Source organism: Helobdella robusta, assembly GCF_000326865.2.
Source record: "Helobdella robusta unplaced genomic scaffold HELROscaffold_20, whole genome shotgun sequence".
Taxonomy (NCBI): domain Eukaryota; kingdom Metazoa; phylum Annelida; class Clitellata; order Rhynchobdellida; family Glossiphoniidae; genus Helobdella; species Helobdella robusta.
In genome coordinates, this window is record NW_008704084.1 from 1089453 (window position 1) to 1107104 (window position 17652).

Here is a 17652-nt window from a genome sequence, read left to right on the forward strand (position 1 = left end):
AAGATCCAAGGAACCACGTTTAGAGATCAAAATGATGAACTGGCACGACTGAAAGCCGAATCTTGTTCAGCTGAAAACTCTAGGAAGGAAACATCATATGAAATTGTAGACTTAAAGATTATAATTTATTCCTCTATACAATTTTTTTATATTTTGCGTATTTATTTTTTTGTTGTTTTATAAACCATTATTCACTTTTTATAGCGCTGAATGAAATTAAATAAAAATTAATCAAGAAACATTTTAAATGGTTCTTGAACTTTGGAGAGTTTTGAAAAGTCCTTAAAATAGAAAATTTTGCTAGGGTTAAAGCTAAATTGAATTAAATAAAACCTCTAGATAAAATTGTAAAAACAACAATAAAAAATAACTAACATTTTGTATATAACTAGTGCTTTTAATTGAAAATTTTAAAAAGCCGCCAGATTTTTTAAAATTGAATTCTTTAAGTTCCCCCACAGCAAATTTCTGCCTGCGCCACACCTTCTACCAATGCATTTTATAAATAGCAGCAGATTAAAAAATTATTAATTGAACGTTTGAGGTAAGTTTATTTGGGTTTGTTGTATTCATTTAAACCGTTCCACTCCTTTTAACTTGTATTTTCATCATTTTTATGCGTTGTTTATTGTTTCCACGGTTTCCGACGACCCGTATGGGGATGAGGTTTTTGGAATGTATAAATTTTTTATATGAAAATATTTTATTGTAGATTTAACAACCGTTTATTAATTAAATTTAAGATTTATCTGTCGATGACATAGTAAAAATATTGATTTAGTTTTAAAAGTTTGAAAATGATTTAGTTTTAAAAATTTGAAAACACATTTTGTACATAGGTTACACAAAAGAAACTTGAAAATTATGATGAATTTTTATTAACTTTCAATTATATTTTCACATTTAATTTGATTATTCTTATTTCAAAAGTAATGCAATAAATTTTTTTCAGTCTGAAACTATGTGTGATGCTTACAACGTTGCAGTTAAGAAATACAGTGAACCAAACGTAACTACGCTGACTTCGTGATTAATCAATTATAATTGATAATTATCACTGATAGTTAATTTAAATTTATAGTCACAAAATTTTCTTAGTTTGTTTGAACGTAAAAGCTTTAAAATTAAAATCATTTCGAAGTCAATTAACTAAATCAAATAATAATTAATGATAAATAATAATAATAGTTAATAATAATTATGGTAAATGATATTGCAAATATAAAATTCTAAAGCAGGTAAAAAACAAAAATTCAATTTAATGTTCTTTTTCATAAATTAATTCAATTTATTTTTCATATGATAACAATTTTTATATATAAAAAAAGAATCAGATGAGCATTTCAGCGGGAAGACAATACGCACTGGCTATGTTCACCACCAATTTCGCAAGAAAATACACTCTGATATCAGGAATGGTTTCATTAAATTTTTAACAGCGCCATTGTTTTTTAATAGTTCATTTAATTTTGTCATTTGAATTTTTGGCAAATATGCCTTTTTTAAATTTTTATAATTGCCAACAGTTCACACTAAGAATGGTTTCTTTGTCTAACTTGGCCATATTTCATTTTATCGGTTTTCAGCTATTAATTTATTTTTTGGCTAGTTTTGAGATTTGATTGTTAATGAACAAAGTAGGTATAAGAAAATAATTGCAAGCGGCAACAAAAAAGTTATATGAAAACAATGGATGGCGTTTTCAATAATGAGAATAATGGGTTTAATATTTCCAAAACTGTTTCACCAGTGTTTTTGACAATTTTGTTCTTATGGTTATGCAAATAATTCTCCGAGGTATATTTAAAAATGAATTTAATATCAAAGTAATATCAAAACAGCCATATGGCCATATATTTTAAAAACGGGTCTCATACTGGAACCGAAAACCGGATTGGAAAAAATCGGTTCGAGGTTCCGGTTAAAAGTTTTCTTGTTGAGTTGTTTAATGTTGAAACTATATTTAGGCCTATATAACAAGTATCCTGTATTCAGTTCTCTCCTGCAAAAAGCCATGCATCCGTTGAAAGAAAAATTACTTTTTAGAGGTTAGTATATGCACTGCACGTTCGTGAAAAATTTGTAAATATTTTTGAGATAAAAAAAGGGCTTAATTATAATTGTTTTGAAGGTCTGCAGGATGCGTATCGTCTACCAAGCGACCGAAGTTTTTTCTTCGGAACGTTAACATCAACCTCTCTTGACAACTCAGTTGCAAACAAATTTGGTTAGCTAATCATTAGTAACATTTTTACTGGAATAAAAACTTTTACTCGGATGATTGAGCTTGATTCTAAATATTTAAATATTTATTTGGATAAATTAGCTCTTAAAGAAACTGTTCTTTTTAATATCATATGTAGCTGGCTCTGAAGGAACTAGTCTGCAATTCAACGTCAATGGAGCCAAGGATTTGATGGGCGTTGAGATCAGCAGTTTTTCCCAATATCAGGATGAAAAAGAAATTTTGCTGTCACCATTCAATGAATTTAAATTGGATAAACAGAAAAAAAAACACCCTGTTCTTGAGCTTCTCGAGAGATCAGTATTTCAAGAATTACAGGTGCAATTATTAATAATAACGTCCTGAGCCGAAGAAAATTAACGTCAGTTTTGAGATAATATTTGTTTGTGTGGAGGTTCAGGGTAAAATTTTTGTTTGTCTAGAAATTGGAAAGAATAACTTTTAGCTAAAGGTTTTTGTAAATTAAATAAATAAAAATTTAATAGTTACATTATACACTAAGCTTACGATCGAAAAACTTTTTAAAAACATTCTTTAGTATGGATTTGAAGTTTTCAAGATTGAACCAATTTCTAAAAATTTGTCTTGTTTCTAACATTAGGGCAAAACAAAATTATGAAGCAGAGGGTAATAGAATATTTGCTGTGGCAATCAACAACTCATTTAAAAATTGAAAAAGACAATCAAACGTTTAATTGGAAACTATTTATATTATCCTCCTTAATGATTATAAAAAAATAATATTACTACATTAAAACAAAATTAGTACGAATATTTTACATAGCTGCCTCAGACAGATCCGCACTCCTTTTACATATGAACTGAGATTTCAACTTTTTTTTTAATTTGTCATGACGGAGACCCTGTCGTGCGAGTTGAGATTTAGCTGTTGGGACGTTAAGAAAATTTTCTTTGTACTAAGTGATCTTTTGTGTTTGTGACGTGATATGAATTTATACACGCATGGTGGTGTTTGGGCTCAGAAGTCCTTAAAGTTAAAATTGCCATTTGCAAAATAGTGCAACAGGAATATAGGCCACAGTGCATTAATGGAAGCAAAGTGAACAAAATAAACCAAGTGAAAAAGTAGAATTTGTAAGAATGAGTCTGGCTATTTAGTATGGTCATAACTTAAAAATCGTGAGATTCTATAAAAGATTGAAAAATAAAATAACATTAGAAATCTACAGAAATTAAAAGTAATCATTTTAATGACCATGTGTAATATTATTTCATAGTATGCTAATAGCACTTGAAGGAATCGGTGATGTAAGACTCTTGAAGTGAGACTCTATGAGCATGTTTTAAAATCGTGAGACGTTTGTCGAAAATAAAACCGAAGTTTAATCAAATGTGAACATTCTAAAAAGTGGTTGCTTATTAAACTCCGTTTTACAAACGCTTTTCAGTTGAAGAAATGCAAAATAAAATCAAAAAAATTTATGGAAGCTAAATCTGATCAGCTATCAAGGTCTTGGGTAAAGACCTCCAGACTCACATTACTCTGACTGTGAATATAAAAAAATTTTGTTCCTTCCTATGCTTGTCGTGTCCAGTTAAAGACGTATTAGTGAGTCTTAATATCTCGCAAAGATTTGGCAAAAAATCGTAACTACAGCCAGTTGGTACATTGAAACAATTGGCACATTTATAAAAAATAACAATAATACAAGTTACCCAAAATTATAAAAGCAACCACCGTCACAATCATGATTCCTGGAAAAAAAGTGTCTAGATTTTATAAAATTGTATTTAAAGTAAAACAAGGACGAATTGTAACAATGTTAATTAAGTTTAAAAACACAAAAAACCACCATGTTAATTTGTTGTCGTTTTTTGCTATGTTATTGTGGTTTTTTTGTGCCTTCAGTTTATAAATAAATCACATTTATAAAATCAAAAACGCCAAATGAATGTTGTAGAGTTTGCAGCATGGATATAATATACTATATATACCATTGGTTAACGGTTTTTAAGAACACATTTTTTTCATTATAAAACCAATATCAACATTAATAATTTTAAACGTTATAAATAATTCAAAATAATAATGATAATATAAATAAAAATTTACATCCAAAACTTTTTTTGTCTTTATTTGTTTTCAAATGTTTTTCAAATGATGCTTTTTCATTTATAATAAACATAAATATTTACATTTATATACATAGACAACAAGATGAAAGCACGAAACGAATTTACAGTATGTACAGAAAATAGGAGAAGACAGACGAGCACATCGGCCTCTCATTTGGCTGACTTCTTTATCTTGTGAACAGTTTTCAAATGTCTGTTGAGGTTGGTGGACTGACTGAAGGCGCGAGCACACAGCGGGCACGTGTAGGGTTTCGAACCCGAATGAATCCGCTGATGCTTGTTGAGAGCAGAGGAGTCCTTGAAGGCTCTGTTGCACTGGACACAAATGTGTGGTCGCTGGTTGATATGCGTCTTCGTGTGACTTATCAGACAGGCTCTGTAGCGGAAGACTCGCTTGCATTCGGGGCAGTTGTAGAAACGTTTGGATGATGTTGTTGACGATGCTGATGTTTCATTTTTTGATGATGACGAGGCTGACGATGAGGCTGACGATGAAGCATTTTCAGATGAGGATGATGATGGCTGTGAAGATGATGATTGTGTTGGAGGTGCTGATGTTGATTGTGTTGCTGTTGACGCGTTTGGAGCCACTGGTTTGTTCGCAGTCAAGTTGGCATCTGAGCAGTTGAAGGAGGATGGCGTGTTGAAGGAGGTTAAAGGTGTGAAAGAGAGGTGACCATGCATCGTGTTGGGAGGTGGGAGCATGTAAATGTTGTCATTGTCGTTGTCGAGTGGCTGATAGTCAGTGGTCAAGTTATGCTGGGGGTTCGATCGTGTACCTGCCTGAGACACCGGATGATGTTGAAGTTGATGATGATGCTGTGTTGAAAAATGTTGTTGTTGTTGTTGGAATGTTGCTCTGTTACGTACAGATCTGTCGATCCATGCAGTTGATGAACCAGTTGTTTGCGTGTTGAATGGATTGTAGCAACTAGTTAAGTGGTTGTATGTGTTGAAGTTGTTGTTTTGTAGGCTGTAGTTGTTGTTGCGTGAGTTGAGGTTGCTGTTTATGTTCAACATGTTGCCCGCATGAATGAAGTTGTTGTCACATGCTGGGTTGTCTGAAGTTTTATCGCTGATTGAATCATATGAAGTTCCAACATCATCGTTGAAGTTGTATCTCAGGAATGCATCGTTGTGCACGTCGCTCTGGAAACTGTCATCGTAGCCAAAATTGTATCTGCTGTTGCTGCTACTTGTGGCTCCATATATTGGCAGCTGGTCATCAGGTGCAAGTTGTGGCCAGTTTCGTGGCTGCATGTTGCTGTGCTGGGTTGGCAGGTTGTAATTTACAGGCATTGTTGCGTTTTCATTGTAACTAGTGCTCATTCGTTGTTGCGTGTTATGTGTGTGTGGTAAAGTTTTGTCAACAACTGTTGAATGTTGCTGAAGTAACTGATGTCTTCGTTGGAGTTGATGCGGTTGAAGATGGTGTTGTTGTTGATGTCGTTGTTGGTGATGCTGTGGTTGTTGGTGTGATTGGTAATGTTGTTGACGTTGTTGATGTTGCATCAAAGCTTGGTTATCGTCATCGTCGTCACAAAATTTGTTATAATACAAATAGTTGTGATCATCAGCCATTTTTGATGCTCAATAATAGAGAATTAGAAAAATTTCAGAATATAAAAAATGTTAATGTGTACTTGAGTGAAACTGACTCCTTGGAAGAATTCTTAAGTTCAATGAGCAACTGTTAACGAACATTTGAGCTGAACGGAACCTTATATACATCTTCGAGTTCCAATTTTAATTGATGCAATTAAAAAATTGATAAAATTAGATGTATGCACATTAAAGTTTTTTTTGGAACATTTAATTGCAACAACCAGCAAACTTCAAAGAGTTGTTACACCCCGTTACGTTTGTTTGATTTGACCGATTAACGTTTTTCTTACGCGTGAACAATTAAACTCAATTATCCAATTAAACTGGCCTCTTATTTGATCTCACGTCCATAGCCAATAAACATTGAGCTGCTTTAACTGTTTGTCAATGAAGAGTTCAACAAGGTGGAAGAAGAAAACTTGATTGGTGTTTTTTCTATGGTAATTACTACAGTAATTAAATGATTAGCCAATTTTTAAACGAGTTTGTAATTCTTCAAAGATTCTTTAAAATTATTTTCTCTTTTGATGTTTCATATTTTTGATATCCAGAATAATTGTTTTATTGCATGTTCATTATCTGTTATGACAGGCCGCGTTTACCGCATCGAACATTTTTCAGACTGGTAAGCACCTTTGAACTTTGTAACGGCTTACCACTTTCGTATCGTCCTTCATTTTAAAACTAGACTCAATCAAATCTGCAAAATTTTTGAGATTTTTTTAAACGATTAATGACGTGTTATGTTTTAGCGAACTTTATGGCGTGGCTTTTATTATTTACATGTTCGTGTTTTTTTAACATCTCACATTTATAATAATGACGGTATTTTAATTTTTAAAAGCGCGTTTTTACGCATGTTAACGTTGTATTTCTGTTAATTATGTTCATTTGAAAATTTGCTATATATTATAATATTATTAAACCAAGTTATTTTGAAAACATTCTGAATATATTATTGTATAGATAATATTTTAAGTTAGGAGGTATAAGTAAATATAGGTTATATATAGATACAATATATTTTAACAGAGAATATGTAATAGCCGAACAAGTGGAAATAGCATAACCAAGATGAAACCTGATAAATCCAGGTAAATCGTGAAATGAAACCAAATTTGAATCAGTTTCAATAGGAGAACACGAGATAAGATATATGCCACAAAAATTAGCATCGACCTTGTAGAAATTGAAGAAATTTAAGAAAAAACATTCAACAGCATCGCGAAAAAAATATTTGAATTCTTCCTTCTAAAGATTTATTAGTTGATAAAACCTGAAAACAATAAGACACTAACACACAATATCTGTTGATGTTTTGAAATATAAACTTTCAGTGACATTGAAGTTGGAAAAAGTACATTTAAGGCCTATGCACTTCATAAAAGTCGATATTAAAAAAGTTAAAATTTAATATTGAGAAAACATTGTTCAGCTTATTGTTCAGTTGCTATCAAAAAATTGTGATCGAAACCCATGTTAAAAAGTAACCATGGTATATACTAGTACACGAATGGGTTAATATAATAAGTTTCAAGTGAAAAAATGAAAAAAAACTTCTATTTAAAATTTTTATGGAATCTTACAGATTTCCAATGAACCAAACATTCATTCTAACCATGCAGCCAATGAGTTAGTAGAGCCATATTTTTAGCGTTCAAGTTGATTAATTTTATATTATAACGTCACTATTTTATTTATTCAATAACGCTGACTGCTGTTATCTGTTACAGAGTTACAGATAGATATTACAGAAGGAACAATCTTCATCTTTCGGAATGCCACCATCAGTGACATAACCCTTGCCAATCGTTGGAACGTCATATATCATGTAGCCACCATTTGAAAACGCGTCATTCAGTGAAATCTTACAAAAAGAATGTTTAGAGGTGACAGTATGGTTAGAAAAAAATATACAACAACATTTTCATTTGAAAAATTGGAAAAAAAACTTGAATAGAAACGAAAAGTAACAACTAACCTCATGAGTGTATACGACTTCTACAATCAAATATTTCACATCTATGACGTTAAATTCTTCATAGTAAGAATCGTAAAACAGAAACGGGTTGTCTGTAATGTCCAATTTTATTAAGTGTCTCCAACAAAATTTATCTGCTTCAGAAAATCTCCCAGTCACAACTAAAGTGACGTAATGATGATCACCGTACAAGCAGTAAAAATCCGCAAAATATAGATTGGTGTCCTCTTCAAGTAAATATTCCACGGGAAGCATCAAACGGGTGTTTCCAAATGGAGATTTGGGAAGTGGTTCGCCAGTCATGCTCCAGGGCCGAACACTGGCCGTAAAACAAAGGCCGTACAGTTTTCCGTTGATTGGTGATCTCTGATCTCCTGACCGATCTTTCAAACAGGGGATCAATTTGTTGTCGTAATGTCGCTTCACGTTTTTGAAATGTTTTCTAGTTTTGTTGCGATAAAGGTATTCACATGGCGCATATCTCCATTCGTCTAGATGTGAATAGTCTATCGCCAGGTTCATCAACTTTCGCAGTTCTTTCCGATTGTATCCTGTTTTGTTTTTTATTCAACCAATCAATTAATCAATCAATCAATTAGCTTATAAAGCGCTATTTCCGTGATGTTCAACAGCGCTCCTCAATGAACTTTGCAAACAGGCGGGTCTTAAGATCCGTTCTGAACTTTGTAAGCGATAGATAAGTTGTCAGAGAAGTAGGTAGAGAGTTCCAGAGAAAAGGACCAGAACAAGCAAAAGCAGATTTATCAAAAAAGTGTTTAAGACGAGTTAAGAAGAAGTGAAAAAAAGAGACGATCGTAAACCGGGGCGTTTAGGTTTAATTAATATATCTGATAAGTACTTAGGAAATAATTTAGATTGAAACTTATACATAAATGTGCAAATTTTAAAAATTATTCTATATTTTATAGGTAGCCAGTGCAAGAAAACAAGATATGGAGATATATGAGTAAAGAAAGAGGCACGAGCAACTAGACGAGCAACAGAGTTAAAAGCTTTACTTAAAGGATAGAGTGTAGAATCAGGAAAACCATAGTAGAGCGAGTTACAATAATCAATCCTAGATAAGACTAACGAAGTAGCAAGAAGGAGAAGAGTAGGATCATCAAGAAAAGACAAAAGTTTAAATAAGATGACAATTGGTTATAAACTACTTTTTCTATTATTTATGATATGAAAGAAATATTAGTAACGTGTCTATAATTAGATAAAAAGGTACGATCTAAGGATCAGTTTTTAAGAATAGGAATAACAATAGAATTTTTATAAAAAATAGGAAATTTGGAGGTGGGAGGAGATAAATTAACTAATATGTGAATGATAGGATAAAATCTTGAATAAATTTCTTTACGTAAATTAAAAGGAAATAGATCTAGAAAACAAGTTGGAGATGACATAGAATTAATAAGTTTAGTAAGTTGTAGAAGATTTATTGGAGTAAATATAGAAAAAGATTCAGTAGTAAATTTATTAAAGTTATAAGAAGAAAAATTAGAATTAGATGTTTTTAAAGAAGTAATTTTATTTACAAAAAAAAAAAAACATAAAACTGCTAAGCAGAGAAAGATGAGTGAGAGGATTTCCTATGAAGAAGTTTAGATATAACATACCACCTATTTTTAGATGCTGAAGCAGATGTTACAGTTTTTCTAAGAAAAGTAGAGTGTTTAGAGAATAGAAAATATTTATAATTAATTAATTCAGATTCATAGATAGAATAAAGAGAGTTAAATGGATTTAACCAATAGGCTTTCTTTAGTCCTCTAACACTTTTCTTAGCTATTACACAAAGATAGTCTAACCAAGGAGCCTTACGAGAATAGAGCCTATAAGCAAAAGATTTAAGAGGAATAAGCTTATCAAGAATAGAAGTAATGCAGATATTAAAAGCATGGACAAAATCATCTGCATCAGAAAATAAGGTAGTATCAAAAATAGTTTCAGTAAGAGATTGAAGAAAAATATCTTTATTAAGAGAAGACCAACATCTTTTAGAAATAGACATAGATGAATTAGAAGGAAGAAAATCTAAAGAAAATACAGATTCAATAAGAAGGTGATCAAAATAAGGAACAGGGCTAGCAGAGATATTAACAGGCTTAGAAAAAGATGAAGCTATAATAAAATCAATAGTGTTACCAGAAGTATGGGTAGGAAAAGAACAATACAGCGTTAAGTTAAAAATTATTAGTTTTTAAGAGAACAAATTTCTTTACGGCGTTATTAAATAATATTTTAATAAAAAGGGAGATATATTTGGTAAAGATCACTTTTATTTTTTTTATGTTCTAGATTTAAAATTGTATGCATTTCATAAAAATAAAACGGTTCATTAACATTTAAGAATATTAAGTATAATCGTAAAAAAGACTAACTCTCGGACATATCCGGATCGTCTCTCCAGTTAGGAACAACACCCGATCCGTATTTGTCAACCATTCGATTATTTCGATTGTCAGGGTCTATAAAAGAGTTGTGAAAGTAATAAGAATTATTTTCAAATATTAATAAAAACCTTAAAATGAAGATGACTCGCGTGCGAACTTTCGACTCAATCAAACTCTGCCATCACGAATGAGAAAGCGAAAACAGGAAAATTTTCCCGATTGTTCACTGCTTAGCTGACAATCAAGGCGTTCTATTCACTGCTTTTAGCTTGTTTGCTTCAGGCTTTTGGTTAGACTTTAAATCTTTACTGTTTATGTTGCATATGTTCGACACTGAAGATGGTATAGGAATACCGACAAAAGCTTTTTTGTTCTGTCATGCTAAAATGTTCTATCATGCTTAAATAAATAAGAATTTTGGTTTTGAACATAAAAAACTTGACAATGATTTTCGATCTACAGTTAGAAAAATCGTAAATCATTCATTGTCAAGTATCTTGTGTTCATTACTAAAATTTTTATTTTTTTAACCCACCAATGCATAGTGGGTCTTTTTAGGAACAGCTCTTTTAAATTCATTATCAAATTAGTCTTTGTCTTATTTGAGTTTTTTTTTATAGCACATCTCTATAAATCACCCATCTTCACTAATTTGTTTACCTTTTTGTTTCATCAGAAAATTTGTTGAAGTTTTTTATGTTTAAAGTCAGCGATACTGAAAATTTCGATTTTTTGACATGTCTAATCAAAAAAGGTAATAAACAATTTTGATTAAATTTTTTCCTGAAACTTTTAAAAATTTTAAATTGCATTATTATTTATTTAGTTAATTACGTGAAATTGATGATAGAACATCTTGTAGTTTTTTTATAAACACTAAAATTATGACTGTTCCTTTTTCGGGACACTATGCAGTGCATTGAATGGTAAATTTACTAATTACAGATATTCACTCCATGATGTTGTTAGCATGTTAGAAGATGAAAAAGATTTTTTTTCATCAGATATCATTATGCTACCACCTGATGATCCCAACTGTTCAGATCAAGATAGTGGTCCTGAGGATGGGGAAGGAATTATTGACAATTTATCAAAAACTTTATTGAATTCAAATGCTGAAGCATTAATTTCCAACATTGAGGCAGGCAAAGAAATGCTTCAGAAAGAAGAAATTGATATGCAAATACAAACACCATTAAAAAAAAGAGTGAAAAAAAGTATATCAATTGAAAGAAATTGGAAGAAGAGTGACATTTTGAATGTAGAACCCATACCAGTGTTTTCTGAAAATAGAGAATTTGAGAATTCATCTCCTCACACTCTGTTTAAATTATTTTTTGATGATGAAATAATCAAATTCATCACTGACATGTCTAATTTATATGCTAGTCAGAAGTTGAAGCAGTTGAATGCCACTGAAGAAGAATATAAAGTGACATTAGCGGTTTTGCTCTTATCGGGTTATGCTCCTCTGCCAAATCGACGAATGTATTGGGAACAAAGCAATGATGTTCATAATTTAGCAGTGAGTAATGCCATCAGTGTGAATAGGTTCGAGGAACTTCTCAGATATTTACACACATGCGATAACGAAAAAATTGACAAAAAAGATAAAATTGCCAAAGTTCGACCTCTGTTTAATATGTTAAATGAAAGATTTTTAAAATATTGGCCAGAAGAAACTTGTTTATCAATTGACAAGTCCATGATACCATATTTTGGTAGGCATTCCTCTAAGCAATTTATAAGAGGTAAACCTATCCGATTCGGATTCAAAATTTGGTGCATGAATAATCGTCTCGGTTATTTAGTGAGTTGTGAACCCTATCAAGGAGCCACTGAAGATTATGATCTAGATTTAGGACTCGGTGGATCAGTAGTTAAAAAACTGACATCATGCCTTCCTGATGATAAGAGATATCATTTATTTTTTGACAATTTTTTCACTGCGTTCAAATTAATTGAACGACTAAAAGAAAATCATATTTATGCAACCGGTACAGTTAGAATTAACCGAATAGAGAAATGTCCATTGATGGATATAAAAGAAATGAAAAAATTACCTAGAGGCACATCTGACTATTTTACAGATAGTGATTCGAATATTATTGCGGTTAGATGGAATGACAATAGTGTGGTTTCTATCTTGTCAAGCTGCAATGGGCTGGAACCAATGAAGGAAGTGAAAAGATGGTCTTCAGCAAACAAGAAGCATGTTTTAATATCCCAGCCATATATAATAAATCAATATAATAAATATATGGGTGGAACTGACAGGATGGATCAAAACATTGAAAATTTGCGCACCAATATTCGGATTAAAAAATGGTGGTGGCCGCTTTTTGCTTTCGCTTTGGATTCTAGCATTCATAATGCTTGGTGCATTTCCAAAAAATACTCAAAGCATGAAAATCACACTTATGCTGGGTTCAGGAAAATTGTTGCCAAAACTATATTTGGGCAAAACCAACCAGAAGATCTGAAAAGAAAATCAGTAAACCGTAACGTTGAAAATGAAATAAAATTTGATGGAAAAGACCATTTCATTGGAAAAATTTCGGATGGACGAAAAAGATGTAAATTGTGCCACAAGAAAGTATCAAAGAAATGTTTAAAATGTGATGTTGCTCTACACTTGGAATGCTTTGAACATTTTCACAGGAAATGATTTACCATGAGTATTAACTCATAACGTACCTTTTTAGGAACACTTTGTTTTTTGATCATAACTTACTTTATTTTTTTTAAATTTCATTTTAATTGGCTTTTTTGATGTTTTGAAACTATGCTAAATAAAATATTTCAAAATCACAAAAAAATTTTAAGTCATGCATTGGAGGGTTAAGCATGATAAAAAAAAAATAAAGTCATCAATATTTTGGCAAGAATTGAACCAGCTCCTATTGACAAAATAAAATCAAACTTTATCTTTCCCGCCCTGAGTTAACATATTCACTACATGACGCAGCACATGTTCATCTCGTACCGCTACAAGGTGCACATAAACGTACAAGCATGCAAAGTCATATTCCTGCTTTGAAAATAACATCCACCTTTGATCATGAGTTTTTCATACACACTACTATTACCATTATAATGTTTATTATCAATGGAAACACGTGGGGGCAAATTTTTACATATTTTTCAATTTTTCTGACTTGTATTAAAAAACTACTCACTGGTTACTACTACTACTGCTGCTGCTACAATTAACACTACAACTACTACTACCACTACTTAATACATATACTACCATCATTACTACGACTATTACTTCTATCACTAAAACTATTACTGCTGGTGCTGCTACTACTTATATTGCTACTAATACTACTACAACTACAATTAATACTATTACAGCCACAACTACTAATATTACTACTACTACTTTTATTACTACTACAGTTTTTACTACTACTACTACTACTACTATTGCTGCAGCTTCGACTTTTACTACTACTACTACCATTGATACGACTACTATTACTACTACTACTGCTACTACTACTACTATTAATAATTTTAATAATAATAATACTTGAAAAAAATCACATACACACATATGCACAAATTGTTTGGGTTGTTGTGTGTTAATTTATAGATGTCTCGATGTAATAACAGCCTATTACATCGAGATGTCTATGGTTAATTAGTGCCCTGGCAGCAAATAACCATTAAAATTTATCTCATTGCAAACCAATCAACCATGCATGAAATCAACAACAAATTCAATACCACCACTGCTACTTCTTTTACTACTATTAACAATAATAATAATATACTACTACCGCTATTACTACCACCACACTACCACTGTACAACCAGTACTATAACTAGTTGCACGATTAATACCACTACTATTACTACTACTACGTTACTTCTACGGCTGCTACTACTATTACTACAACAAAAACAACTACTACTGTGTATGTGTGGTGTGTATGTGTTATGTAACTTTATATAAATTTTACATAACCAAACATAACAGAACAACAGTCACAGCGCACATGTATTATACATTTAAGTTTGCTTTCGAATAACCTGATTTATTAATCTAAGTAGAAAAATTAAATTCCAGGATCGTTTACAAAGCCAACAATAATAAAATATAACCTTGTGCTATTTGCATTTATATATAAGATAATACCAAAGTAATGAAATATAATTTACAACAACAGAATAGAAATTGCTTTGTCCACCAGCAATTCGGCCGATAGAGCAAAACATTCTTCCTTCCAAAATTTGGATTCGTAAATTCTCGTCCGGATAATTTTTTCGATTAGGAACTGTGGGTTGGTTCCTTTGACGGTGGCGGCATCCTTGACGGTTCGATTCGCCATTTTGTCCGGAATCAAATATTATTTTTCACTAAAATTAAACTAAACAGAATAGTCAAATTAAGTTAGTGTTAGTCCGCAAATAAATGCTTTTGACGCTTTTCTAATTAAAGATTTTATCAAACTCCATATCTCTGTTTGTGTTGATAAAGTTGCTTTGTCTTGACATCCGTATTGTATGGTATTTCATTACTTAAAAATTTATTGTCATATTTCAGCTTGATGTTAGAAACGCATTCATCAATTTTTGTTATTTCTTTGAAGTTTCTCAATGGTCGTTATTTCTTCTCTATCAAGCTGGTTTTGTATTTCTACAGGAAGGCCCATAACGATCATGTTTATTCTCGACATTTCAATTTCTAAACATAGTCTATTAAAGAACCACCTAAATATTTGTAATTATATGCGGTTTTTATTTTTTTCCAACCTCTATCTGCAAAAATGGTCAGAAAGGACTTTCTCCATTCTGACCAATTAGTTAAGCCGATCTTTTTTAAATTTGATTCGTACCAATCTTCCGGTGACCCAGATAAAAAGAAGCGTAATGCTTCTATGACATTAGTAGGATTCAGTAATTTATGCCTTCTACATTCATTTTCAAATTTCTCTATCCATTCAGTAGGGTTTTGCTTTTTGTTGAATTTTTCCAGAATAAATTTTTAAGCTTAGCTTCAAATTTCTTAATTCGTTCATTTAAAAAATTGTCATCTTATTCATCTCTATGTTTATTATCAATAATTTTTTCTTCTAACATATTATCTAAAAAACATAGATTTTCGTCTTCGTCGTAATATTATTTTCTCAATTCATCATCGAGTTTGATGCAAATTGTGCGATAACCGTTGATAGGTTTGATAGAATTAATTGTATTGATTATTGCTCGCTTCGTAGATAGAGCTTCGTGCAAACTTAAATCTTTCTTCTCTTCAGGCAGGACATACCATGTTTCTTTATTTTCCGATATGCCCACTAATTCAAATTCGTCATTATTTCTTTTAATAATTAGAAAATACAACTTACTTGTTTTTGAAGCCGTCTTCTTTTTGGAATTTAATTTATAAGTTTGCTTTCGAATAACCTGATTTATTAATCTAAGTAGAAAAATTAAATTCCAGGATCGTTTACAAAGCCAACAATAATAAAATATAAACCCACGTGCTATTTGCATTTATATATAAGATAATACCAAAGTAATGAAACATAATTTACAAGCACAGAATAGAAATTCAAAGAATACCTAAACATAGATAATTATATGAAATATAATTTACATATATATATATATATATATATATATATATATATATATATATATATATATATATATTTACAATATTCTATAAATTTTACCGAATTTCGGTAGAATTTATAGAATATTGTAAAAATTATGGTCTATTACCAACATATATATATATATATATATATATATATATATATATGTATATATATATATGTTGTAATTAATTACCGTTACAAAGTCATTTAGTTATTGTATTGTTATCACCATCCCATTAAACTTGTAGGGTATGGTTATTTCTTTTTACGTGGATTCTTGATTCCTATGCAAGTTTATTTCAGAAGACTTTAGTAGAAAAAATAACAGTGTTGGCAATCACTTGTGTGTATTGCCATAATCGATCACTCGTTCGTTCGACTGTTCAAATCGTTAGAATACAGCACAATAACTAATCCACAGGTAAATCACGGAATACAACTATTCGTCAGTAGTTAAGTTTCTCTTATCCAACTAATTACATTGAGTTCTCTAGTCCTGGTATTCTTTACCGCAGTGAGTTTCCAGCTATCAGAATCTTACCTCTGTCGCCGGAGTGCAATCTCCTGAAGATTCCGCTTCTAACACCAGTGTCGTAGCCTCTTCGACCTCGTAACTACCAACACCGATGTCATAGCTTCAATACTCGCTATATCTCCTACACCATGTTGTAGATCCAACGATAGTCAAGAGTTCGTTTATCCGTAGGTTCAAGATCTCCGATAGATGAACTCAACCACTTTAAACGCAAACTACGTCAGACGTTTATTTAATACCAGCAGTAGTAGAAACAATCCTAATAACTACTTAAAATCACATTAATTACATTTACGTCAATAGTGCTCCGTCTTCTGATTACCTGTATTCCTCGTGTTATCTCCTCGTTCTCGTTATTCTTCTCGTGTTCTTCGTGTGTTGTTGAGTCCCCACTTACAGAGTGACTTTTTTTTACAACCGTTTTAATTAGCTACACCTTTTAAATAAATTATCAAGCGCTTCACTTAATTTCTAACTACCAATTCTTATATCACCTTCACGTCTGTAACAATATATATATATATATATACATATATATATATATATATATATATATATATATATATATATAACCAGCCTCATACAAAGTATATATATATATATCGTAACTAAATACCGCCGTTACAAAGTCATTTAGCTATTGTATGATACATATGTTATTTTATGATATATATAATATATATATATATATATATATATATATATATATATATATTCAATATATATCATTGTATGTATTTTACGTGTAGGAGCATAAGGAGGTACGTACATGGATTGACAGATTGATCCAGGCAAAACATGGATGTCTTTTTATATATGCTGGTACTTACTTATACACTACACATGATTTGCTTAGCGTGCTTTGCTATAAAATTCCTGTCCTTCTGACGATATAATTAAATGAAACCCGGCTAGGTTCTGTCAATTTTCATCCTGTTTTAAGAACGCATTAATTATTATGATTTTTATTCTTATAAAGTTACGAAATCATATAGTCATATATGGCTATGAAATTGTTATTTTCCATTTAAAATTAAAATTTTTTGTTTATCATTAATAATTGCATTTTTATTTATGTTTTTCTTTATTTAACAAATTCATCGTCGTCGTCACCAACAAAAAAATCATGAACAACAAAAAAGCCCCATCAATTACAACCAAAAATTATCCCA

At 31.1% G+C, this 17652-nt stretch overlaps 3 protein-coding genes across 3 annotated transcripts; 1 reads left to right on the plus strand and 2 right to left on the minus strand.

Moving 5' to 3' along the window:
* Nucleotides 1–4531: 4531 nt before the first annotated feature.
* HELRODRAFT_148108 (hypothetical protein) lies at nucleotides 4532–4756 on the minus strand (the record flags this gene model as incomplete). The annotated part of the gene is made up of 1 exon (XM_009017960.1): nucleotides 4532–4756. A coding segment is annotated over one exon (225 nt), but the record flags the coding sequence as incomplete, so codon positions are not given.
* A 3250-nt stretch (nucleotides 4757–8006) lies between these two features.
* On the minus strand, nucleotides 8007–8390 carry HELRODRAFT_135179 (hypothetical protein; the record flags this gene model as incomplete). The annotated part of the gene is made up of 1 exon (XM_009017961.1): nucleotides 8007–8390. A coding segment is annotated over one exon (384 nt), but the record flags the coding sequence as incomplete, so codon positions are not given.
* Nucleotides 8391–11303: 2913 nt separating this feature from the next.
* HELRODRAFT_171221 (hypothetical protein) lies at nucleotides 11304–13001 on the plus strand (the record flags this gene model as incomplete). Its single annotated transcript, XM_009017962.1, has 2 exons — nucleotides 11304–11721; nucleotides 12808–13001. 2 exons carry the CDS (start codon nucleotides 11304–11306, stop codon nucleotides 12999–13001), a joined length of 612 nt encoding a protein of 203 aa, XP_009016210.1.
* Nucleotides 13002–17652: the final 4651 nt, after the last annotated feature.